The following is a 27867-nucleotide window of genomic DNA, read 5'->3' as shown; positions in this document are numbered from 1 at the left end:
TTTTGTCGTTGTCATTTTTTTAACATAAGCTAAATTAAATTCTGTTTTATTTGTACATATTTAATTAAATAATTTTATGATTTAATAGTCAACAAAAAAATGTTTTTTTTTTTTTTTAAGCATTTAACCAGTAACATTACCGGCTAAATCACCGATCTAGTAATCCGATTTCTTGACCGGTGGATTGCTGGGGTGGTTTCAATACCTATGCGGCTATGCGGCTATGCCTAAACCCCCGTCAAGCACAATACGAAGTCCCAACATTGGCCTCATTTTCTCACACATCCACAATCGCCAATCAACCCAAAACTCAGAGAATCTTCCGCCAGGAAGCACAGCAAACAACCCAATATCTCTCTCTTTTTCTCTATCCTTAACCCATCCTATTATTCCTCACCAAAACAAATGACTCAGCAGCCATCGGTCACTCACCCGCCGCTCTCGGCGCCACCGCCGATACCGCCACCACCGGCTCACCCGCCCTCACAGACCTCCGAGAGTGTCCGCGTGCGCTGCGCCGGCTGCCGCATGATCCTGACCGTGGCCCCTGGCCTGACCGAGTTCGCTTGCCCTAGCTGCAGAATGCCGCAGATGCTTCCTCCGGAGCTCATGCCTAGGCCCCACCAGGCGGCGCGAACAACGCCACCGCCGCCCCCTTTGCATGCGCCACTGCCTCCGCCTCCTCCTCTTCCTCTTCTGTCTTCGCAATCCCAGCCTTCGCACGTTCCCGCTCATGGCATTGATCCCACCAAGATCCAGCTTCCCTGCGCTTCCTGCAAGGCCATCCTCAACGTTCCTCACGGCCTCACACGCTTCGCTTGCCCGCAATGTGGGATTGACCTCGCCGTCGATATTTCCAAGGTCAAGCAGTTCTACCCTTCTGTGCTGCCGTCGGTTCCTCCAGAAGAAGTCAACGAGGTTCGGCTCCGTTACCTTGGTTCTAATTGCTCTCTACGAGTCTAATTGTGCTTTCCCAGTATTTTTTTGGAATGTGAAGTGATGAAAAACGAGTAAACCACCAAAACTACGATACTCGAAGATTATGGTACTTGACAAAATGAACCCAAAAGAACAAAAGTCCCTCCTAAACATTAGAACGATTGACGAAATGGTTCTCCTGTGGTCCATTTTGTCATCTCTGAAATATCTGATATCGTTTTTGGTGGTTATATTGGTTGAAAAAGATATAAAACAATATAAGTGTGAGCGCATGAAGAAATATTTTCTGAATAAGAAAAAGTCCCAATAATGAGGAACTGGACTTTAGCTTCATCGTGTGATCATTTTGCTTTGACAGGAATTCAATGTCAAATGTCCTATATAGCACAGTTGAATACTTAAGATCTCTGGTGATCGAGTAGAACTATGCTTTCCTTTTATTCAGACCTTATAATGGCCTTAAACTTAGGTTTGAAAGCTTAAAGCGAGTGATTTCATTTGAATGAAGAATACTTATAGATATAGAACAATAGGTTCTCCTTACAAAGCAAAAAGCCTACAGAAATAAAAACATTATTAAAGCAATGCTTTCCAACCTCTCAATATATTGTAGAGGGAAATCCCTCTAACTTTACACCTAGTAGAAGCCAATTTCTAATCTTGCCCGATAAGAACATGTCAGGAAGCTTCATATATTGTAAAAGTGTAAACGTGGAACTGGGTGTCAGTTTCCTAAAGTAAGTGAAATTGTGTAATGGTCTTTAAGTCTTTTGCTTAAGTGATAAACAAAAACGATTTTGACCTTTTGGTATTGTGTTCTACTACAAATTTATGGAAAGGTTTGTTGTGAAAGTGGAGGAAGTTCATTTATATTCTGATTGAACATTCCCTTCGTTCAAAGATATTTTAGAATGGAAATATATGTAATGAAATGACAGATTATCATGTAAGTAATCAGTCATCCCATATTTGTTTTAATAAACATTTTAAACTCATCTCAAGTTAGAATAGAAATACTAACTGTCCTTCCTTGCCCTTCGTTTTCCCACCAACGTCTTGGATCAGAGCATTTTTTCTTTTTTGATAAAAGAAGAATTTCATTAAGATGAGAAGGAGGATAATACAGGTTAGATGGTAAGAGTTCCTCTATACAAAAGCAAAACAAACCAAGATTTATCTGTAAGGCAAAGTTTCCAATCTCTCTACATGTTTGAGAGGGAAAGTCCTCTATAGTCCTCTATACATATAATGAGCTTTACACACCAAATATAGCCAAGCATCTAATTCTACCTGTTAAACTTGTTTGTTAGAAAAGTTTTCATTGAATGTGTAGCATTATGTTCCAACCAAATACTGCAAACACTGGTGTGTATTGCATACTGCCACAAAGATATTGCCTCTTTCTTGCTTCCAAACCCAACAAGCCTAATTAATAGGGGCCAATCTAAAGTTCCGGGGCACACCCGACATGTTACCAAATAAATTGTTCCATAAAAACACAGCCACAGGACACTGTAAAAATAGATGTGAATTTGTTCCTGAAATTGCCTCACACATAACACACACAACAGGAGAGATAGCCTTATGAGGCCTTCGAACTTTTGACATGTCATTTTCATTAATTTTGTTAAGAATAACTGGCTGTACAAACGATTTGTAATTAGAGGGAGCTTCGGATTTCCTATTAGGTTTTATGAATATGGGAAGACATTGTATTTGAAGACAGAGTTCCAAATTGGAGAAAAGGATTTACAACTAAATTTACTAGAGGAGTCAAGAGGCTATATCCTTTTGTTAGGATTAGAAAGTAGTAAAATTATCGAGGAACCTAAGATTATCTAAAGTTCACAGGTATCATTTAGGTTATGAAAGAAATGGAAGTCAGAGAAGGAAGAACCCTGTGTAGTGTAAAAGGACTGAATAGTGGAATTACGCAAGGAAGATAGATGATAAAGATGAGCAAAGTCTAGTTTAGAATAGCTATCTCCTATCTAGTGATCTTCCCAAAAGTTAAAGTGTGACCCATCACCTACCTTAAAAGAAAGAAAGGGTGTGAAAGTACGAAGTAGTATAACCTTGAGAAATGAAATTCTAGGGGTTAGAATGAGTAGCCTAGGCAGCAGCATTAGCATCCCAACCATTCCTGTCCAAACCATACTTCTGATAACTTGGTGCCATGGAGAGTGAGACTCTAAAGGAAAGTGCTGTAGCTATTTTCTACCAAAGTAATGATTTTAGACACAATATTGCCAATACCCAAGCCTCCTTCCATTTTAGGGTGGGAACAAACTCTCCAGTGCACCAAATGATCCCTGTTTGAATCCAAAGCACAACATTGAAGAAAGTCCTTTGCAATCTTTTCAACGTGTTGGTCACTGCCGCTGGAATATGGAACAAGGATAATAAGGAAGGAAGAATGGCTGACAGTCATGACTGAATGAGAGTGATATGGTCCATTAGAGAAAAATGGTCCTGTTCCAAATCCCAAAATGCTTAGGAATCTTCTTATCAACAAGATCCCAAATGAGAGTAGATCTAGGATTGCAAGTCAACGGAACTCCTTGGCCCTAGATAAACAAGGGGCCACTCCAAAATTGGACTCTCACTTCAAAATACTTACCTCTTGCATTATGACATGCAATAAACTTGGTTGAGTTGGTATAGAGTTGGCTGGAGGAAAATTTGGAATGAAAAAATGCATTTTACTTGCTTTGTGTAACAGCATATGCAACATAGTAAAGTGTAAAACTTTTGGTTTTAGCCAAAACTCTTTTGAAATTTCTCGGTTTTACACCTTCCCACTTTTCATTAACTCAGCCAAGAAAATACTGTATTTCTTCTAGAAGCATGAGATTGCCGCAAGTAGTTCCAGTATCTTTTCCTTGCTCTTCTCCATTTATCTATTGAAATCATTTGTTCAAAAGTTTTGAGGTCTTTTTTTTTATTTTGAAATAAATTGTTTGAATATTTTAGCTTTCTTAGATTTATTCTTCTTGTTTTTTCTGTTGTGCATTAAATTAAATCAGCTAGCTGTTGAGGTGGAGCGGGACGAGGATGAAGGAGGGATGCTTGGAGAAACATTTACAGATTATGTGAGTTGCTAATTGTTTCTTTTCAGAGCGTTATATTTTAGAAGTTTTGTTTGGCTGAAAGAGGAACCTTTTTTTTGTTGATATATCTCTGTGTGCAGCGACCTCCAAAAGTATCCATTGGGCCTCTGCACCCAGATCCTGTTGTGGAGACATCTTCCTTGTCTGCAGTGCAGCCACCTGAGCCAACTTATGATCCTCAAATAAAAGATAGTTTGGAAAGTTCAAAGGCTTTGTCATGCTTGCAAATTGAGACATTGATCTATGCTTGCCAGGTTTCTTCTATAACGTAATTCATAATTGATAATATGTATATATTTATGTTTTATCTTTCTGTTGTATTGATCTGGCCTGTGGGTTTCCTTTTGACAGAGACATCTTCAACACCTACCTAATGGTGCTAGGGCAGGATTTTTTATTGGAGATGGAGCTGGTATAGGTAAAGGTCGAACTATTGCAGGGCTAATTTGGGAGAATTGGCACCATGGAAGGAGGAAAGCATTGTAAGTTTAGGTCATAGTCTCCAAATGAAATCACGCTTTTGTTTATTGAAAAAATGTGATAAATAATAGTTAATGCACCAGATGTACTTTTATTTGTTCCTACAATCACTTTTTTTATTGCTTGTTTGTGATTTTAACCAAGTTAGGCTTCTAGCACCATGGAAGGAAAAAAGTTTTACAAATTTAGGTCACAGTCCCAAATGCAATCATGCGTGTGCTTTATTAATAATTGTGATAAACACCCATTAACAATGTAGATCCAATTTGTATGTTTGTAATGCACATGTTTAGTATCTCTTTTGTGCCAACATGGGAGTATCCCAGTTGGTACCACTTAGAGTGGTTAGATTCCCCCCTCCCCAATGACTCAGTTTTGAGTCCCTTGTCAGAACAAAAAAAAAAAAAGAAAAACAAAAATCATTTGTGATTTCAATTAGGTTTTTGGCTATAAACTGGAGGTTTTGTTTTGATTATGTTGCTATGTTTCCAATGATCTTACACAGGTGGATTTCTGTTGGTTCAGACTTGAAGTTTGATGCAAGAAGAGACTTAGATGATGTGGAAGCAACCTGCATTGATGGTAAATTCTTTGCTGATTTTAATACTGTTGTATTGACATATTTGTTAATTATGTGGTGTATTTAGTAGTGTTTGACACTTTCAGTGTGCTTCCTAAAGCAACTTAATCTAATCTAATCATGTTTCATTTTTTTTTATTTTTTTCCATTTGCTTATATATATATATATATTGTGTGTGCCCGCATGACTAGTGGTGAGAAAATTGTTATTGAAATGTGAGGTGTGTGGATAGAGGTCCCTTATATTTTGTTAACTGAAGCTGTGTGTAACTCTTCTTGATCTTTTTATGTATGGTTTGCACCTGAATGGTTGGGGCAATGATATTGCAAGTAGGATAATATACATGTCTTTTGAAATTCGTCTCGAGGGTTACCATAATGTTCTTCTTTTATCCTTCTATTTGGTTGATGATTCTCGAATTAAAATTTGGTAAGATACTTAGGATGATAATGATATTGTTTCCTCTCATTGCCCATTTATTGCCTATCATCCCTTGGTTTGCTATCTTTTTCATGAAATCACTTATCCCAGAAGTTTAAGCTAATATGAGAAAGCACATGAATGGTTATATCTTCAACATGCCCTTTCTTTTGGGCTTGAAGCATGATTATGCATAAGTATTTTTCTTTCTTCTTTTTCTTTATTTTTTTTTACCTTGTGCTGATTTTTTTCTTGTTTTGGGAGTTACAAGGATTGAGCTTTAGTTCTTTTGGTTATAGAAACACTTATACCATGTCGTGAAACCACTTTTCCCAAAACTTTAAATTGATAGGTAGAGGTACTTGAATGGTTATGTATCTAATACACCCTCTCCAATAAAAGCCACTTTTTGGGCTTAAACTGTGATTATACATATACATAGGTCTTTTTCTATCTTTTTAGTTTACCTTATGTTGAATTTATTTGTTCTGGGGGTAATAAGGATTGAACTCCAGACCTTTTGGTCATATAACAGCTATACCATATCATGAAATCACTTATCCCAAAGCTTAAACGGATAAAAAGGTTACTAAACTAGTCAGTCCTTCATTTCCTTTACCCTATCCCCTTTTTCAAAACTCCTAACACTAGGACTTTAGCACTTGACAACTCTATTATTTTCTTATGTAAGCAGCTTTATCTTTCCTCCACCTCTATTTTATTTTATTTATATTTTTTTCCAGTTCTTGACTTTCTCTGCTGACATAGAAAGGTAAGTTAGTTTTTCCAAAAACCTCACAATTATTGTCCTTAATGCAGCTAGCTTGATCCAAATCTCTCGTTCTTCTTTCTCAACCTTTTGCAATTTTATATATACCACTTTCCCATTCCTTTGTACCCAAGGACTGACAAAGACACTCATATGCTCTTGTTCTTGCTTCGCTTATTGCCATTTTTGTCTCCTTAGCCATTTTATATTTTTTGCAATTTACATTGTTGTGGCACAAAGACCACTCTTTAAAACATTTTTTCTTTACCCTTACCTTCTCTTGTACACTTGTATTCCACCACCATAACTCCTTGTCTCTTGCTCCAATTCCTAGTTTTACCAAAGCTTTCTTTTTCCACTTTTCCGATAACTTCTAACATTTCACTCCACATCTCATCCGCACTTCCAGTCCTTCCCATCTTGTTTCTTCTTCCACCCGTCTTTGGAAGTTTCTTTGTTTCTCACCTCTTATTTGGCTCCTCCTCCTCCTCGAGTTCTTTTCTTAATGTCTTTTCCTCACCTTTTGGTTAGTGCGAAAATCCATGATGAGCACCCTATTTTGTTTTGTCAAATGAGTAAAAGAATATAGTACTCTTATGTGATGTGTTTCATAAGAGGATTCTAGCCTCTATTTATAATAATAATAAAACATTTATACTAATAAGGAAAGAAAAAAGGAGAATAATGATAAATATATATAAAAAAAGTCCTAGGAGATCATATTTGGTACTCTGATTTGATATGATATGATTCTATCCTGATTTCTAACACTTCCCTCAAGCTAAAACTTGCTAACCTTTAAGCTTGTAACAATTTAACCCTTGAAAATATAAAATCATCTCCATTGAAGACTAGCAATGCAACTTAGGGATGTTGGATATGTGAAATATAGCACGAGGTAGTTGGAATAACCATCAACTTATCAACTTGTTGATCAATTGCATTATTTGGAAGAAGGCCATAAGTGGAGTTTTTTTAACAGAAATGATGGCTATGAATTCTAACAATGATGGTGGGAGAAGGCACACTGAAAGCAGCGGAAGTTTCCTATACATGCAACAATAGACTGCAAAGAACGACATAAGGAACTTCTGAGAACTTGGAGACCCAATGAAGCCTTGAAATGGCCTGAGTGAAATAACGAATATAGCCATTGGTTTGATTCTAATTGGAGGTTGGAAGGAAAACTCAATCCAATATTCATCACTTTATCCCATGGGGAAAATTAGAGGTGAAATGCAGAATAGGGATGTTGAGGCACTTGGAAGGTGGCTTACTCTTCCTCAATGTGACTGTGTCATTGAACAATCAGCCAAAGGCAAATCATGAACTTAAATTAGTGACCAGAGAGAAGGCACACTGTTGCAAGCGGATAACATAGGTAGCTAAGAAGACATTTCACACTGATCCGAGAATTTTTGTAGGACATTTTCTTCCTTCTTGTGAGGATGTCTTATTTGCTATGTGCTCTCTTTCAAATTGATTTTTAGCATTTACAATATGTACATAGCTCATGTAGATTCAAGGTAGGATTTTATTGTTGGTGATTTTAGGTGTGTGAATATTGATGTCCTTGGGTTGAAAAGATATGATGGAAGTTAGCATCTTGATGAGAAGAAGTGGGAGATGAAGAAAAACTGTTGATAAAAAAAAAATAAAAAATAGTTATTTGGATGATTCTACCTTAGATGTGGTTTATGATAGAACACTCTGGTGATCTCTGATTCATGTTGCCATTCTCCATTACTGTAACAAGGCTTGGCTGTTTTTATATCATTAATATTGGTGGTGGTGTTTCCCCTTCCTCGTCAAAATTTGTGGTCTCGTTACTTTCAGTTTGTTTCCTCTGCTTGGACCATACATCAACTTGAAATTTCTTGTCATCTAATGCTGCAGGCTTATCATACCAGAATTGACACACTTGGACTTCATAATAGATTATTTGTTTTCTTTGCTCATTCTCCTACATTATTGGCTACAATAATTCATTTTTTTATTCATAGAATGAATAGTTTTTGATGAGTTGTTGTCTTCATGGGAGAAGTTCCTTTCTGTAGTCCATTTCAGATTTCACTTTTATGTAGAGTTGAATTTGAAAAAGTGCCTATATGTTTCTCGTCCACGAGCATATAGTATTATTATGTATTTAAGTTTCTTTATTTTTCTTCCCCTTATCCAGTGCATGCTTTGAACAAACTGCCTTATTCTAAGCTTGATTCAAAGTCTGTTGGGGTCAGGGAGGGAGTTGTTTTCTTGACATACAATAGTCTCATAGCATCCTCTGAGAAAGGTCGTTCACGTCTCCAACAGCTTGTGCAGTGGTGTGGACCAGGGTTTGACGGTCTTGTAATTTTTGATGAGGTATGGAAATATTTCCCAATGTTATTTGCATGTCTATTCAATTTGAAAGATGGTGATTGGTGATTTGAGTGCTTTTTGGTTCAATTTGATTTTCTTTACCTTTTCTTATTAAGGTTTGATTTGCTGATTGTAGTGTCACAAAGCGAAAAATTTGGTCCCTGAATCTGGAAGTCAGCCAACACGAACCGGAGAAGCGGTTCTTGAAATTCAGGTTTGTTCTTTTTGCTCTATCTTTTGAAGACTTGGATTATTATAAAAGTGACCTACAGAAGCTCACATGTTTGACAACTACTTATAAGATTGGTGACTAATCAAAGGCTGTGTGTGTGCGCGCGCGTGCGCATTTGGTCTGTCTGCAATAATATTTCCAGATATAGTAATATTTACTGTTGAAGTGGTTGATAAAAGTGGGTTTCTGTAACTATTGCTATTTAAATTAAACAGGACCGGCTACCTGATGCTCGTGTTGTTTATTGCTCTGCTACTGGTGCATCAGAACCTCGCAATATGGGTTATATGGTTCGCCTTGGTCTTTGGGGAGATGGGACCTCTTTCTCTGATTTCCGTGAATTTCTAGGTATTGTTGTTTTTCTTTCTCCTTTTCTAGTATTGAAATTTTCCCTTTTCCTTACTTAACTGTTAGTATTCTTGTTTCTGTTTTTGTTTTTGTTGTGTTTTTTCTTTCTTTTAGCTTTTTACCCCAGATTTTGAAGTTGATGCATTTATACTGTTTTATACCCATATATTCTCTTATTATATTCCGTGTCCAACTTGTCCTTAAACAGGAAATACAATTATAGCTGGTGATCTTGTTCTGAAGAAGTCTTTTCTTTCATTCACAAAAATTGTTTGATAAGTGTGAAACCTTTTTCGTTTTAGATACTTGCTGCTGTTACTTTCTGAGTCATACATGATTTGTACATGACGACTACATTATTATTTTCATTAATAAGCTGTTGGTGGATATTAATTGAGAATAATTTGATCTGTTTTGCTTACACAAATGCTGAGGGAAGAGGGTTGAAAATTTTGGCAATGCTTAAAAGTGTCTCGCTAATGTTAGGTTCTGAAAGTTGGGGTGTAAGTTAGTCATCAAAAGGTCTTTGGTTATAGTAGACCTGATATAAGAGATCAAACTACTAACAAAACTTTAGTAAATGCCTGTATTGTCTTATGTTGATGTTAGTTGCTTCATCAATCAAGGATAATTAAAGGAAGTAGAACATGTAAATATTTTGATGGAAATGGTAACCTCTATACAAGTTATTTGCAGTTCTTGCATGTAATTCTATGTGTCTATTACTATCAATGCTACTTATCCTTTTCCCTCTAACTCTGCATGTTTCTTTCCTTTATATACTTTGAATGTTACTTTACTACTGTTCCACTACCTGTGCATTTTCCCAAGGTGAAATTCTGGAAACCGCTTAATAATGGCTGAGCATTTTCCCAAGTATTCTCCAACACAGGAGATGCCACAAAAGTGCAGGCCTTATTTTGTCTCTTATCTGTTGATCTAGTAGTTCAGAGCTAGCGTCTTCTATAATTTGTATTATTCTGCTGTCAATTATGACTGCATCATGCTTTTTTGACATTTTTGTAGAAAGCTTGGTTTGCAAATGGACTTTCAACAGTTTCTTTTTACTAAATTCAGATGCTTTGGGATTCACAAACAATGCAAAACTGTGGTTTTTTATTTAAATAAAAAAATTAATTATTTTCAAACATACAAACATTGTAGAAGTTGCAAGTATACGCAACTGATACCATTTCGCAATAAGGTATTGCGCTGAAAAATTAAACTGCATTTCGCAGCAGGGAAATGTGAAATCAACATGTTTCATCTAACTATGAGCATTTTGCATTAGGGACTTGGGGGAATTGAGTTAATTTTTTTCGTACTTGTTCCACTCATTTTGCATTGCCCAGTGGGATTTGAGTTTCACACAAAACTCAAGCACATTTTGCATGTCTCCCATGGGGTTTTAGCTTAAAAAAAAAGTCAACACATTTCCCATTACCCTCGTGCGAAATGAGTGGAACAAGTGCGCCCAAAAAAAATCAACTTATTTCCCACTAGCCTGATGCAAAATGAGTGGAACAAATGTGAAAAAATTAACTCAATTTTCCCAAGTGCTTCATGCAAAATGCTCATAGTTGCATGAAACATGTTGATTTCGCAACTCCTTGGTGCAAAATGCAGTTTAATTTTTCAATGCAATGCCCTATTGCGAAATGGAATCAGTTGCATATATTCACAACTTCTATAACTTTTGCGTGTATTTGGAAATAACTATATTTTTTAATTTATTTAAATAAAAAAACCTTAAAGTGTGGCAATGCTCATCTTTTGCTATTTTCTGGAGATTTTGCTAGAAAGAAAATGCTATAGTTTTCAAACTGGTTTCTCCATCTCTAGACAATATTTCGGATAGGATTAACTTCTTAGTTTCTTTGTGGTGTTCTGCAAACAGTCATTTGTGAAGTGGCTGTTTGGTAGATATGCAGAGTAAATGGCATGCCTTATTACATTGCTCAGTGTTATATGTCCCATATTTTCTTTTTCTTGTGAGAATATTAAGATTCGCTGTGTACTGCTTGCTTTCTTGTTTATAAATTTATTTTTCAATAAAAATAAATCTAATCATATAAATGCATTTATGAATATATGGAAATAAAAATTATTGAAATTGAAATTGACTAGGTTTTTGGGTTTGGTAGTAGAAAAGAGGAAAATTTTGTGGGATTGTGTAGTTTTTCCCACTATTTGGACTATTTTCATCCGAGTATAATGCTCGCACCTTCATTACAAATCTTCTGAAAAGCATGTTTTGTGGGATAGGATTAGAAGCCCTATCCGGAAGTTGAGACATTCGAAAGTTTTGCTTTTTAGACAAATCTTTTGTTTGCTTTGCTTTTGTATATGGAAGCCCTTATCCCCCATTTGTATTATCCTTCTGTTCATCTTTATTAATTTTTTTAATTAAAAAAGAGTATTAGAATTGGATCTACAATTAATGGCTACGTTTGTAAGGAGTTATAATTAATAGTAAGTAACAAGTAACAGCAAATCTCTTGAGGGTATTATGCGTGGGATGCTATTGATTGAGAAATTAGAAATTTAAGAACTTCTGCGAACAAGGAGGCAGTCAAATGTCCCTACACCATTATAATCTAACTGAAAAAATATTGAATTATGTTAGGGGCTTGGGTATTATGGGGTGCCCAAAGTCCCACATCGAGTAGTATGGGATACTTCATGTTGTATTTCAGGAAAGTGGTTCTTTCCCTTAATAGTTAGCTTTCAAGGTATGGTTTCCCTCACTTCTTAGGTACTTAAGAAATTAGTTATGTAAATTTTCATTTTGTCATTTGATTTTCCTACAGAATATTGGTTGTTAGTGTTAAAGAATTTCTTATTCACCAAAATGAAAAAGGAAAAAATGTTCTTTCTCTCTGAACGTGTTTCTGTCTCTGTTAAATTATTGAAAATAACGGAGTATATATTATCCAGGTGCTCTTGACAGAGGGGGTGTTGGAGCTCTAGAACTAGTTGCCATGGACATGAAAGCAAGGTTAAAAAAATTCTAGTGCATGCCAATCCTCAGCTTTATAAACACATGTTTTTCAATATTTTATCTGTTGGTTTCACTTTTTCTGTTTTAGGGGGATGTATTTATGTCGGACACTTAGCTACAAAGGTGCTGAGTTTGAGGTTATCGAAGCACCACTTGAAGATGAAATGATGGTATGGGGCATGAATTTGTTTATATCCTTAGTCTTGTTACTGGATCTGTATTTGTCCTTCAAAAGTAATACTGTTTGGGATGAGTAAAGTATTGTTTTTGTCCCCAACGTTTGGGGTAAGTCTCAAAGTTGTCCCTAACGTTTCAATCGTCCTATTTAAGTCCCTAACGTTTCAAAATTGACTCAATGTTGTCCTGCCGTTAGGGATTCGTTAACAGAATTAACGGCGGGACAAAATTAAGACGATTTTGAAACGTTAGGAACTTAAATAGAACGAAATCGTTGGGGACAAAAACGATACATAAAAATAAATTTTAATTTAATTTTATCCTTCAATAATATCAATTTTTTACTATAGATAATATTCAATTATTTTTTTAATTACATCTAAGTAAATTACACTTAATCACATTACTTTCATTTTAAATAAATTTATTTTTTTATAATTTTAAAGAATTTTGATACATTAGAGACAAAAGGTATAATTTATATTTTATTGTATATATATTATTTTTTTCTTTCCTGCAAGTTTATATACTTATCATTCTACGAACATTTCATGATAACTAAAAATCTTTAAGAGTAAAATTATAAAAAAAATTAATTTATTTAGAATGAAAGTAATATGATTAAGTGTAATTTACTTAGGTGTGATTAAAAAATAATTGAATACTATGTATAGTAAAAAATTGATATTATTGAAGGATAAAATTAAAATTTGTTTCTATCTATCGTTTTTGTCCCCAATGTTTTCGTCCTATTTAAGTCCATAACATTTCAAAATCGTCTCAATTTTGTCCCGCCATAAATTTTGTTAACGGATCCTAACGGCAGGACAACATTGAGTTAATTTTGAAACATTAGGGACTTAAATAGGACGATTGAAATGTTATGGACAACTTTGGGACTTATCCCAAACGTTAGAGACAAAAACAATACTTTATTCTGTTTGGGATTATTTTGTGAAATGTTGGTTAGCTGTGAAGCATAGATCATGGCATTTACACTTAACACGAGACTCGGAATTCGGTGAAACACCAGTTTTATAATTGTCTGACAAGGACATGATATATTCGTTCATATACATAAATATTAACATATATGTTACAAATTTAACGCCAAGAAAATCTCTATTTGATATTTCACCATGTTTTACATATATACTTGTAAGATTTATTATAACTTTATGTATTAAGAGAATGCTTTATTAAATATATATCATTTATATCAGTCTTATGTATTTATATTAACAAATTCCTGTGTTGTACACTACACTGAAAGTACAGTCTTGTTATTTTTAGCAGATGGCTTATGCTCTTTCTTAGAGGTTTTTCTTCCCCTTCATATTAAAAATCTCTCTCTCAAAAAGCTACAGAGGAAATTTTTTTTTTGTCAAATGCTGGTATCTTGAAAAATATAGATTTCCACTGTATTATTTCTCAGACATGTTGAGAGACTGGAAACCTATGCTTTATAGACAAATCTTCTGTTTTCTTTTGCTTTTGTATAGCAGAACCTTTATGCCCAATTTTTATTATGCTTCTCATCTTAGTGAATTTATTTTTTTATCAAAAAGGAAAAAAAAAGAACTCAGAATTTCCCATCACATTGTTCAATGTTCTTTTAATATCATATTAATTTATAATAGTCATCTAAATTATCTGCAAGTTACACATTTACCCATGAATTCAATATTTTCATCTCATGTAATTCTCCATATCATACATTTTAGGATATGTATAAAAAGGCAGCAGAATTTTGGGCAGAATTGCGTGTAGAGTTACTAACGGCAAGTGCCTTCCTGAATGATAAAGATAAACCTAATTCTAGTCAGCTTTGGAGATTATACTGGGCAAGTCACCAGGTATTAGATTTAAGTTGTTGCTGATACAATTTCTTTTCTTTCTGACTTCTTTTTGCACTAAATGTATGTAATTGTTGCTTTTCTGTTAATGTTACTTGTCTGTTGTAGCGTTTCTTTAGACATATGTGTATGTCTGCAAAAGTTCCTGCTACTGTTAGACTTGCAAAACAAGCTTTAAGTGAGGATAAGTGTGTGGTCATTGGTCTTCAGAGTACAGGAGAGGCAAGAACAGAGGAAGCTGTGACAAGATACGTATGTTTTCAAATGCTGTTGTTATTCCTTAAAGTGTAGTTTAGTTTTCTGGTACTTTCTAATTAATGTTTTGTATAGGGTTCTGAACTTGATGATTTTGTTTCGGGACCTCGAGAATTGCTGCTTAAATTTGTGGAAGAAAATTACCCATTACCAGAAAAACCTGAACTTCTTCCAGGTTTGAGTCTCGTTTTGGTAGATGCTTTTCATTATTATATAATTGTTATTATCAACTCTTCTTTTTGTTTGTCTTATAGGGGAGGATGGGGTAAAGGAGCTCCAAAGGAAGAGGCACTCGGCAACACCTGGTGTTTCAGTAAAAGGAAGGGTCCGAAAAGTTGCCAAATGGCAACCTCCAAGCGATGTTGAAAGTGATGAAGAATCTGAAAGTGAGTCTTGCAAAACAGAATTTTACATCTTCTCTACTTATCCTTGTTTCTGTTGTGCTAAATTTTGATCTCTTATTATGCTCTTATTGGAACCATTTACAACCATGACCTTCCCTAACTATATTGGGTGCACTGCATAACAAAAATAAAGCTATTGTTTTCAAAAAATCAAATATTTAGGAAAGGGCAATGGTATGGTCTATGGACCTATATTTTATAATGCCAGAATTTTTGACAATAACGTTTTAAGTATTACCCATATATTCATCTTTATATGGGACTTTCCCTCTAAGATAGGTTGAGACTGGAAGGCTGTGTGTTTATTGCCTAAGGAAAGTGAGAGACCATACCTTAAAGCTAAGCTATTAAGGGAAAAAAACCACTCTTCTTAAATACATCATCAAGCATCTCTTACCACTCGATGTTGGATATTAGGCACCCCATAATACCCAAGTTCCTAACAATACACCGGACCTAGAGAGCCATATGGTGGCTTCATTCGACACTGACCCAGTGGTAACCACTTGGCTGTCAGCTTTCTGTATTCAGTAATTACCCTAATCCAGCCTATAGGTAATTCTTTCTATGCCATCTACAACCAGGCTTGAAGCTTGATAACATTGTTAAGTACCGAAGAAAAGTGGAAACACCTTAAAAGCAACCTATTAAGGGGGAAGAACCACCCACCTTAAATATAACATCAAGCATCTTATACTAATTGATGTGGGAGTGGGACGTTGCGCACCATATGTTACCCAAGTCCCTAACACTGTTTTTAGATAAACCTTTTGCTTTGTTTTGCTTTTGTATCGGGGAACCCTTATTGCCAGTTTGTATTATCCTTCTCCTCATCTTAGTTAATTCATTTTTATCAAACAAAGAAAAATGGAAAATGGGCTTGCATTGTTATGTTAGTTACAGCTGGTACAGCTGTCATCCTAGCTGGCTGAAGGTAGTTACTGCTGTCCTGATGTTCTAAGCCTATCTGTCACTTCCAAGCTTTCTCTATTAATGTCAATGTCAATAAGCCTGCTACGCTACTGGTTTGTGTGAAAGATCTCTCGATATACATGTTTTGCTGTACCTAAAGTATTCAAATCAAAGTCAATCTTTCTAAGTTCATTCCACTCCCATTTTCTTTCTAAAGTATTCAAATGACAGTCACTGATGTCTCCAACTTCCTCTTTTTTGTTGGGGTGTGGGGGCTGTTTGTTTTGGGGGGGGGGGGGGGGTTGGACTGAGAATCTTCATGCAATGTTCACTTGTTGATTCGTTACTACACTCCTCTATTGGTATTTTATGTTAGATATTGATTATGGACTAGCATTTTGAAGTCCATGGTTGTCTGAAAGAAATGGAAGATTTTAGTGAAATCCATAACTCAAGTAGTTTTCTATTATGCAGGACCTGGCTTGAGATAAGATTCTGCTGCTTGCATTTATTTGGTACAGCTTTTCTTAGATAATAGGATGTATTTGCGTGTATGTGTGAGAGAGAGTAATTAAGGTATGGAGACTGGTGCAGTGCCTTTCACAGGGTCAGAATTATTTATTACAGCTGGTGTTTGTTATTCCAGCTTGCACTGGTGTAATCCTAACCAACACACACTAATACAATCAACTCACTCCATTATTACTGTTTTCTCCGTTTCCTCCCTATACTTGTCTAGTGATGTTGACCTCCCCAAAACCATGCTACAAGGGATGTTAGTGTTGCTTAGAAGGGTGTCTGGTGTTATATTTTAGAAAATACAAGACTACCAGGTATATGATTACCTAATATTGGGAATTGACTAAAGGGGGTTGAATTTCACCTAACTGAAGTGGAGTTTTTATTTGTTGGTTTTTTTGGAAATGGAAGGTGAGTTTAATATGGGCTTTAGAGTTATATAATTTCTTCTTACGGTATTAGTGTTAAATTCTTAAGTTGCATTTTGTTAATATTCTTTTGGGTTGGTCCAGGTGAATCGGCTATTGATTCCACAGATTCTGACGATGAGTTTCAGATATGCGAAATTTGCACTACTGAGGATGTAATTTTTCATTTGATAATTTCTTTAAAATAGAGGGAAAAATAAATATTTTGATGATGGTGATGCTAGATTAATTTATTTTACCCTGCAGGAAAAGAAAAAACTATTGCGGTGTTCCTGCTGTGGTAAATTAATTCATTCAGCTTGCTTGGTGCCACCAATTGGTGATATAGTGCCTGAAGAGTGGTCGTGCCATTTGTGCAAGGAAAAAACTGATGAATATCTTCAAGCAAGACAAGCATACATATTGGAACTCCAAAAGAGGTGTACAATATGGACAATTTTCTTGACTTGTGGTATTGCTTTTTATGGTAGCTGTTTACAAAAGAAACTGCATTTTCCATTTTCTTCAGTAGCGAAAAGGGTAAACCACAAAATGCATCTGAAAGATTTAGGATCTGACAAACATAACTATAAATGATGAAAATGATTAAAAAGCTCCTAAAGATACTAAAGAGCTCTAGAGATCGGATATGATGATATCTTTCCATTGGTAAAATTTGTTGATTTTGCACCACGTGGTTTTTTTTTTGGCGATATTATTTAAAAAAAAATGGTAAAAGGGGTTTAATGATCGAATTTTGCAGTGTCTATTTGCATGTACATCCTAAATAATTATCCAAATGTTTACAAAAAAGGTTGGATAGAATGCACAAGCCAGTTGCCACTTTCAAAAACCAAGGGTAGTTTCCGTTTTATATTTTTTTTGGTTATTTTTGTTGAACTAATACCATCTTTTGGTGTTTTTTGTTTTCATATTTTGAAGTTATTACTTTTCCCCGTCTTATTCATTCCGGGTGTATTTTGGTAATTTACCTGTAGCAAAAATTAGTATAGTAACTTATAAAGTTAATTTTTTGTCTGAGCATAGGTTATAATTCACCTAGTCAGGTAAGATAAATACCTCCAGCTGTCATAAGTAACTCCAGAATAGCTTGCTGGTCAATCTTCTGCATCAGCGTGTAAATACCTCATACACTGGAAATCATAATGCAAATATCTCACCCGTCAATTAATTAAAAATTCTGAGTCTAGATTTTCTCTGTGGCCCTGCGTGTGTTGCTATTTCAAAAAGTGTTGTTTACAATAACTAGTAAGGAATTGATTAATGTTATATGATACAGGTATGATGCTGCCTTGGAACGCAAGACAAATATATTAGAGATCATTCGTTCTTTAGATCTTCCAAATAATCCTTTGGATGATATTATTGACCAGGTAGTGTTTTCATGTTTATTGTTGAAAAATATTCCTCAGATTATTTACTTGGTAATGATAAAATATTAACCTGTTATTGATCACTGCTACAAAATAGTAGCCACTTGTTGGTTTCCTGATATATGTGTGAATGTGAAATTTTATTTTATTTCTATAAAAGAATAATTTCACTAAGATGTGGAGAAGGATAATACAGCATAGAGGATACGATACAAAAGCAAAACAAACAAGCTTTATCTATAATGCATAGTTTTCAAATATCTCAACATGCCTAAGAGGAAAACGGTGGATGCTTCCCTAATAATGTTCTTTAGCTTTTCCCTGTCTTCAACTCAAGACACTGTCCTTTTTAATCCCTGAAGGAGTGTCCAGTTTAAACTTTAAAGGGCCTCCCATGGTAGGTTGAGCATCACTAAGATCCTAATAATCATCACAAAACTAGACAACATTTGCGATGGATTTCTCCCGAAATATAAGTTGGGACAGTGGAGGAGGGGCAATGTATTGGTTTGTTTTCGATAGCCTTGGCAGGAGCAGATACAAAGTATTCTGCAGAAGCCTTCCCAAATTGGTTCCATCAGATTCCCAAACAACCGTTGGGAACAAGTACCAGTGTCATAAAACTCATAAGAAACTCCCTCGGTCAATGGCATATCCAGTCCTCCTCAGTCTGTTAGATAGGAGAGACATTCAAAAACTTTGAAAAATGGGGATGAGAGAGAAGAGATAATATTTGTTTTTGCCGTTTAATGCAACATGATTAGCAGGCAAGGCCTGTAATTAATGGTATTGAAGAGACCTTCACTCCTTTTTTTTCAACAATTGAATTCCTCTTGTTCTTGTTCCTTTGCTGTCTACTGATATACCAACTACAGTCTACATCTTACTAATGCTTAATTAATTTTTTTTTAATTTCTTATTTATCTTTTTAGAAACTAAATAAGGCTTGATATCTTGGTACTCTTGCTCTATTAAACACTTGAATAGGATTAAGCAGTTAATCAATTTGTTAGGAAGTTAGAACAAGTGCCAGCTAGGATAGACTTCCCTAACTAACTTAAGCACGCAAAGACTCTTCTGCCCTTTACACTAGTTTGCTGAACAAGCTTCTCCTCTATATATATAAGCTCAGATTCAATACTTCAATGATGATGATTTGAGAATGAACAATTCGCATTACACACTCTGATTCTCTACTTCCTCACTCCTCTCTCTTCTCTCACTTTCTCAAATACTAATATGGTGTTAGAGCCTATCCGATTCAAATTTGTTGGGCCACCCATCCGCAAATGTTTACGCTCCAAATGAGCATTCTTGGGCATGAAGGCGGTGTATTACAGGTTCCACATCTATCAATGGTAAGGTCTCTATAGTGTGAGGCAACCCTCACCCTTTGAGCTTGCTTTTGGGGTGAGTTAGGCCTATTGAATTCTAATAGCAAACATGGTATTGCACCCAATTATGTACTGTTAGTACCAAACGATTTTGGATTTGAGGAGCAGGATTTGAGATTTTATGTGAAGAACTGGGTTTGCCGCTAGGATTTGTGTTGGTCTCGGCTTACAAAATTAACATATTTTGGATTCATAAGTAATATATGACCCCTACATTCTGCTTTCATCATTCAACTTTTCTTGGTTTCCACTTTGGCAATGGAAAGTAAAAACAGAAATCTCCTTGCTTAAATTTTCCCATTCAATTTTCTTGCATCATAAGTGTTAAGACAGTGATTTAATATGAAAGCTTGAGGTTACTGAACTCCTGAGCTTGTATATTTATATACACTAGCTAATCATTACACATAATTACGTTACCTACTAAAGATAAACACAGTCATTCATAATTGATCCTAATTGATTCTAATCTAACCTGATTGACTGAATATAAATTCAACAATAAGCATAACTGCATTTGTATTGGGAAAGTAGTTTGATCTTGCGATATGGATACACCATTACAGCTTGGGCAGATATGATAAGAGCTTATTTGGTTTGTGTTTTCATTTTCTATTTTCATTTTCGTTTTTAGTGTGTTCTGTTTTCAGAATTTGGTGAAGGAAAAAAAAAAAAAAACTAGAAATGGAAACATGAAACAGGATATTCTGTTTCAGTGTTTTCTTTTTCCCATAAAATTCTAAAAGGAAAACACATAATAAAAGCGGAAAATGGTTTCTCAAACCAAACAGATCCTAAATTTAGTTTAAAGTTAATTTTTTGCATATTGGGGGATGCAGTGCTGAGACTAATTCTTTCCTGTTACTGTAATCTAACTCAATTGCAGCTAGGAGGCCCTGAAAAGGTTGCTGAAGTGACAGGAAGGAGAGGAATGCTTGTGAGGGCATCTACTGGGAAGGGTGTAACCTACCAGGCTCGCAATACGTAAGTTGTATTTTGTGTCTGTCAGTTTTATAAAAGTTTTGAAATGGGATGGTTGAGAATTGATGATTATGCATTAATAAAGTGGATTTGGTATTAGAAAAAAGATAAAAGATGGTGAGGAACTGTGCTATTATATTTAATAAAGAACATATCTTTGTACCTCTGTCTACATAATATACTGTTTTCTCTGCATCTCACTAGAAAGGATGTCACTATGGAGATGGTTAACATGCATGAAAGACAGCTCTTTATGGATGGTAAAAAGTTAGTTGCTATTATATCAGAAGCTGGATCAGCTGGTGTTTCCTTGCAGGCAGACAGACGAGCTGCAAATCAGGTATATCAAACTAATTCAAAGTATCGTTTCCCAATTCTATTCTGTCCTACATTATCTTGTCTTCAAATGTTCAGCTTTGTGTTTCTTTCTCTGTTCAATGATCCTCGTTCTGTGCTCTTCTTACTTTAAAAAACAGAAAAGAAGGGTTCATTTAACTTTGGAACTTCCATGGAGTGCTGATCGAGCAATTCAGCAGTTTGGAAGAACTCATCGTTCAAATCAAGCTTCAGCACCTGAATATCGGTCAGTAGCCTCAGTAGGCATTATTGACTAAATTTGTGTACCATGTTTCGTTTTTTTTTTCCCCCTATTGGTTACATATCGTTCTTTTGTTTTTGTTCCTAGAGCTGTATATTGAGTTCCATCCACACACGGAGGGGTAAATAGTAATTTGGCTGGAATTAGTTGTCCCTTAATTTAGTGGGCCTGTATATGCCTGGCATAAACTTGTGGGTTGCCCATAAATTAACATGGTCTACAAATAACTTAATAAATAGATTTCTCATTACTTTTTAATGTATAATGTACAAAATTATTTTCTGAAAAGAATTATACATTTTGTTTTCGCGCATCGCGTGGGTTTGGGTCTAGTAATACATAATTGTACCAGAAGTATATTCAGGCGAAGCAGTCAATCTTTAGTATTGGCCCTCCCACAAAGCAATAGCCAAACAAATAATTCAACTTTGGGGGGAACCGCTGAGCACCACACCTTGATAATTAAAGCGTCGGCCACCACGATACTTGGGATTTCCTACACCTTTTGATCTTGTACATTTAGTAGAGAATTTTCCTCCAGCTCCCTAGAATCAAGTTACCTCATCTTGTTATTCTATGCTTAAAGATATATTATTTAAAATTTCCTGCAGTTGCTGCAACCAAGTCCACTCCCTCTCATAAGGGTTTCTTAGCCAAGTTAATCTACAATGCCAAACATGACATCCCATATAATATTGGGATGAGTCTTTGAGACAATAGTAACTAGACAAATGAAAAAATCTCTGCTACGTTATTGGGAATAAGTATAAAAGGGAAAATATAATAACAATGAAACAGTGAAATTAAGTAGGAATTAAGCTAAAATTGGAAAAAACAGCAGCAACAGTACAAAAAAGGAAGTCAACACTGCCTTATCACTCGGTATCAGTTACCCAGGGGCCATTGCCACAACCTTTCAGTATACACCTGCAATCATGCCTTCAATGAGCTGGTTTCTTTACTCGTATAGCTTCAAGTATTAGACAGGCTGAAATTACCTCTGCCCAATTACTCATATAGCTTCAAGCATTAGACAGGCTGAAAATACCTCTATAGCTCTTGGTATCATGAAATAGCAATAAGACGCCATTAGGGTGTGCAATGGCTTGGGAGACAACCCTCTAGATCTCTATTGTTTGTATCAATTATTACATGATTAAATCTGTTAATTTTACGGATTGAGATAGATATGCAGAGGCAAAATGATTTTCTTTCTAGGGTTTGTGGGCCTATCTCCAACTCTAGAGTCTGTGGTCTTATTCTTGCACAACCACTTTTGATGTTCAGTACAGCTGTTGCATTTTCTTTTCTTGGCCTACCCTTAATTTGCATTCTCATAAAACTTTACAGGTTACTCTTTACTAATCTTGGTGGAGAACGACGATTTGCATCAATTGTTGCCAAGAGATTAGAATCTCTTGGTGCTTTGACTCAAGGGGACCGCAGGCATGTGGTACCTGAAAACTTATTCTCTTTTGTCTGAGCTAGCATGGTTGAATGCTGACATCTTTGTCTATGTTGTGTCTGCTTTCCTTGAATTCCTATAGAGCTGGACCTACATTAAGTGCTTATAATTACGATAGTGCTTATGGAAAACGGGCACTCATGATTATGTACAAAGGAATAATGGATCAGGTCTAATAATTTTCTTTGACAATGCAAATATCTATATTGTAATGTTTAATCCGCCTACATTGACTCAAATCTATCTCTTGATGAAAATGGTTTCTTTAGGATTCTTTGCCTGTAGTACCTCAAGGATGTTCATCTGACAAACCAGAAACTATTCAAGATTTTATTAATCATGCAAAAGCTGCTCTTGTATCTGTTGGAATAGTTAGGGACACAACTATTGGTAACTCTATTATGGCCATCATCTGAGAGTTAGATTTGTGGTATCATTGTTGTAAATATTCATATTTTATCTAATATGCACATGATCAAACACATGCCTATTTTGTAGCTAATGGTAAAGAGCTTGGAAGGTTGTCTGGTCGCATTATCGATTCAGATATGCATGATGTTGGACGATTTCTCAATCGGCTTCTGGGACTACCTCCTGAGATTCAGAATAAGTCTGTCTTTTATTAATCGAAAGCTTTAATGCCTTTTAGTATTCTATTCAATATGCTAATCACAGCTGTAATAATAGGTTATTTGAGTTATTCGTTAGTATCTTGGATCTTCTCGTTCAGAATGCTCGCATTGAGGGTAACCTTGACACAGGCATTGTTGACTTGAAAGCTAACATCATTGAACTACAAGGGACACCAAAGGTATTGTATTGCTTTTTCTTTTTGAACATGTGGTGGCAACTTATTTTTTGTGTTAATTTTATCTAGCTAATACTAGCTGGAGACATTTTCTTGTTCATGCAGACAGTACATGTTGATCAGATGACTGGGGCTTCAACTGTTCTATTTACATTCATCTTGGATCGGGGAATCACGTGGGAGGTGATTGGTCTTTTGCACATTACTAAATTAACAGTATGCTGTATTTCAAGCTTAAGACAATGACATATTATTCACAATTTTAACTGACCAGTCAGCTAGCACCATGTTGAATGAAAAGCAGAAGGATGGGCTTGGTTCATCTAATGATGGGTTTTATGAGTCCAAGAGGGAGTGGCTGGGAAAACGACATTTCATTCTCGCATTTGAAAGGTATAGTTCACTATTTCTGTTAGACTCACATAAGAAAAAATAGCATTATGTTGACATCAAACCTGCAGCATGCCATAACACTGTCCATTTGTAGCGTCCCATCCTATTCCTCTTCAATATTCTTGAATAAAAGTTGGTTCTTTTGCTTTGTCACTGTTGAGATCCATGATTAATCAGGGAAATAATAGAGTAAATTAACAAATGAGGCAATGAATATATTACTCTTTTGTACTCGACAATGAAGGAGATAAACATATATATAGGAGAGTAATCTATGCTGTTGGGCTGCACCATTCGCTTTGTATCTCTACCTACTGTACACCTGTCCACGTGTACATAACTTTTTAACTTGAGGTGGAGTGTTAGAAATACAGAGGTTCATAATGTACGATGCCATGTAATTAATATATTAATGTCTACTTGATCACTTTTATTTACTAGTGAGTTGAAGTTTTGTTGTTGATCACTTATGTTATTTTCTTGTGTTGTTTATTCTTCTCAGTTCTGCTTCGGGTATGTACAAAATAGTTCGCCCTGCTGTTGGAGAATCAATTCGGTATGTATTGCTATTTGTCAGCCTTGTCCAGCCTTTGCATTTAGTTATGTTTTTTAATCACAATTTCCTATGATTATACAGAGAGATGTCTCTGTCAGAACTAAAAAATAAATATAGAAAAATTTCATCGATAGAGAAGGCTCAGACTGGTTGGGAAGATGAATATGAAGTTTCATCTAAGCAGGTATATTCCTTGAATTATTACTCTTGATTTTATTTTTCCCAAGGGAACTGGTGTTAATGAAATATTGAAAGAGGTTTGGCACAGAAATCAACTGCTACATTGCAATGTTCAAGCAGGGTGGCAATCTTTAGTGAAATGTATCAGAAGATCTTTTAGTAAAATATATAGTTCTGTCTACTATTTGCTGTTTTAGCCAATTTTTATATAAATTTTAAAGTTGAATTGATTGGGATGAGAAGATGTGCCTCGGTCAGTAAGGCTGTATAGTTGATTGCTCTTTATCGTGGCAAGTATGAGAATGCTTGTCATTAAGTTTGAGCGACAGAGATGGAGGCGGTTTCCTCGATTCAAATGAACGGGGGGCAGATATTGCATCTGCAGTGAGGTATTGATTGGAATCTCCATTGCGCTAGTAATTCTAAGCTCTGGATACCATAGTAGAGATCTGAACAGAGAGAAAGAGAGAGGAGAGGAGAAATTTCTTTTAACTGAGTATGGTGCATGTCAAGTCCTCAATTGAGTGACCTGTAGGGGAAACTACCCTAAGGGTAGTTTGGACCTTTCACTGCTAAGTTAGTTACAGCTAGTACAGCTGTCATCCCAGCTTGCAGAAGGTAGTTAATGCTACTAGTTCTGTAGGCCTAGCTGATGTGGGTAGGCTTTATTATACAAATTGACTATTAAGCCAGCCACACTTGAGGTATATAATGCCTGGTCTACTGAATTTTAGAATTACTTGAACGACGTGGCCATGTGCCTTTAAGACAGTAATAATATCTTTAGTTTGCTTGATAAGAACTAAGAATTAAAATTTCAGTTGATATATGAATATGAGAAATGCTAGGTGAACAAGTTATTTTTGTAATGAAGTTCAACCAAGTCTTTTTTTTCTTCTTATGCATCTCCTTCTTCAATTGGTTTTTATTGTGCCAATAAGCTATTGGACCAACTTGGTTGAACTTGGTTATTAAAATGACTTGGTCATGTAGCATCATCATATTAATATTAGGAGAAATCAGCTTCTTTTTTCCAAAACAAATTACATTTTTCTGCTACCTACCCAGCATACAAGTTCTCGTGTCACCTCACGGTCACGTGTTCATTCCGTGGAATCACTCACTAATACTTGCATCAGGTTGCCTATTTTGTGCAAGTTATTTTAAATGAATCCAAACCTTTATTGTGTTGCAAATTGGTCGTATACTTAAAAGCTGTGCCCTCCAACTTTTTCATGGATTATTATGGAAAACCTTCAATACTTCAAAATTACTAGGTGAATTATTGTGAATCTGTCAGTCCAGTTGTCGCACACTGAACTGCACGAATATCTAATTGACTATCTATCCCATGTGTATGTTGTGAACCGAGAATTCATGGATGCTAGAACCTAATAATGGTTTTAACTATTGGATGAGAAATTATATATTGTTGACGTTTTTGGTACCTTGTTTTTCTTTCTGTTGGCAGTGCATGCATGGTCCCAATTGTAAGATAGGTACTTTCTGCACAGTAGGCAGAAGATTGCAGGAAGTAAATGTCTTGGGCGGCCTCATTCTTCCTGTTTGGGGAACCGTTGAAAAGGCCCTGTCTAAGCAGGTATGTCACTGGCATAAAATATCTTAGTGTGGACAAAAAGGTCTTTTTCATGCAAATATTATAATTCAGACAGTGATTCACTTTCTTGTTTGAGTTGGTTCCGTGCTTCCGTTTGTACAGCTACAAAAATGGCTTAGTGATAATAAGAGTAAATGATCAAATTAGTCCCTGAAAGATCACTCGTTCTTCAACTTGGTTCTCGAAAGATTTTTTTAATCAAATTCGTCCTTTAAAAATTTTAAATTAGTCATGTTAGTTATTCGTTCACTTTCTTTGTTGGTGCCAAAATTTGCTAATGTAACACGTTAAGTGACATTCCAACACACTTAGGAGTCTTAATTGACTATTAACATAATAAGTTTATGAAATTAGATCAAATCAATACCTAATTGAGAGAAGAACTTGAGGCATTGGGTGTCGCTTAACGTGCCACATTAGCAAATTTTGATACTATCAACAAAGAAAGTGACGGAAGGACTAACATGACTAATTTAAAATCTTTAAAGGACGAATTTGATTTAAAAAATCTTCCAGGGACCAATTTAGAGAACGAGTAATCTTTCAGGGACTAATTTGACCATTTACTCGTGATAATAATAAGTAATTTATTAGTCGCTTCTGCTTTCATTAAGAATTTATTTCATGACACACAAATTCTGTTTTTGTAATGGCTGTGGTTCGTCTCAATGATAATGGGATTTGGGCCACTATGTATTACTTTTTACTTTAATTACAATCATGTATTTTTTGTGGAAAATGCTAAGTTAGAATCTATACAGGCTCGTCTAAGCCATAGGAGGCTACGTGTTGTACGCATTGAAACTACTGGGGATAACCAGCGTATTGTTGGACTTCTTGTTCCTAATGCAGCAGTTGAAACTGTGCTTCAAGGTCGGTCTCTCTCTCTCTCTCTCTCTCTCTCTCTCTCTCTCTCTCTCTCTCTCTCTCTCTCTCTCTCTCTCTCTCTCCATGTGCATTACATTAATTCTTATACCACTTTTGATCGTCATGCCGTTTGACCCCGGTTGATGTGAACTGTTAACTTCTATCACAAACATGGCTTTGTTGCATCTTGTGGAACTTAATACTCCTCATTAACACAAGTCAAACAACTTGAAAATGACAAATGGGCAAGAGACCCCCTTGGTTCAATGAAAAATTGAGACCAGCTTGTCTCACAAATTTTATGGACAAATTTACCATTTACTAGATGAGATTTTGTTTCAAGTCTAATTCATTTTTATCAGATTTGATAAGAGATACCATCCTAATTTTTCCTTCTACATTTGCAGGTTTAGCATGGGTTCAAGAAATCGATGATTGAATGCGTATGGTACCTTAGTTGAATTATTCAAGTTTGCATACAGTTGCGGCCATCTAATTGCTTGTGCAACCGCCAATATTGGTGTCCTAGGAAAATGCTCAGCCTTAGCGCTGTAATTTTTTGGGAATGGGGAGGACTCATCCTCTGCACCGGGTAACACATACGTGCAGCTGCATTTAATTTTGTTTTTCTTTCACCCATTTTGTCTTGTATAATTGGATTTTTGTATATTTGTAAAGATGATCCGCTGATAAAAACGGTGATGGCTAGGTTGTGTTAACGTGTAGTCCAGTCTGTATTTTAAGTAACTCGTTTGCATTGGATATAAATGATTGCTGAAATTATAGTTGAAGTACATATTCCGTTTGTGCATATGAACACAATACAATTCCAGCAATCTTGATTA

The 27867-nt window shown here is 35.6% G+C and overlaps 1 protein-coding gene across 1 annotated transcript; it reads left to right on the top strand.

The window, feature by feature from the left end:
• Nucleotides 1-55: 55 nt before the first annotated feature.
• On the top strand, nucleotides 56-27867 carry LOC112772298 (protein FORGETTER 1). The gene is made up of 32 exons (XM_025817208.2): nucleotides 56-918; nucleotides 3966-4031; nucleotides 4130-4303; nucleotides 4401-4531; nucleotides 5035-5111; nucleotides 8479-8660; nucleotides 8794-8871; nucleotides 9105-9237; nucleotides 12175-12235; nucleotides 12327-12408; nucleotides 14140-14271; nucleotides 14380-14523; nucleotides 14602-14701; nucleotides 14781-14912; nucleotides 16874-16944; nucleotides 17036-17208; nucleotides 18069-18162; nucleotides 20443-20540; nucleotides 20742-20877; nucleotides 21014-21120; nucleotides 22486-22581; nucleotides 22683-22770; nucleotides 22870-22990; nucleotides 23099-23210; nucleotides 23288-23411; nucleotides 23514-23591; nucleotides 23683-23801; nucleotides 24304-24357; nucleotides 24439-24541; nucleotides 26009-26137; nucleotides 26917-27028; nucleotides 27430-27867. Exons 1-32 carry the CDS (start codon nucleotides 406-408, stop codon nucleotides 27459-27461), a joined length of 3852 nt encoding a protein of 1283 aa, XP_025672993.1. The 5' UTR covers nucleotides 56-405; the 3' UTR covers nucleotides 27462-27867.

This window comes from Arachis hypogaea, chromosome 18, assembly GCF_003086295.3.
Source record: "Arachis hypogaea cultivar Tifrunner chromosome 18, arahy.Tifrunner.gnm2.J5K5, whole genome shotgun sequence".
NCBI lineage: Eukaryota > Viridiplantae > Streptophyta > Magnoliopsida > Fabales > Fabaceae > Arachis > Arachis hypogaea.
This window is presented reverse-complemented; position numbering and strand designations above follow the sequence as displayed.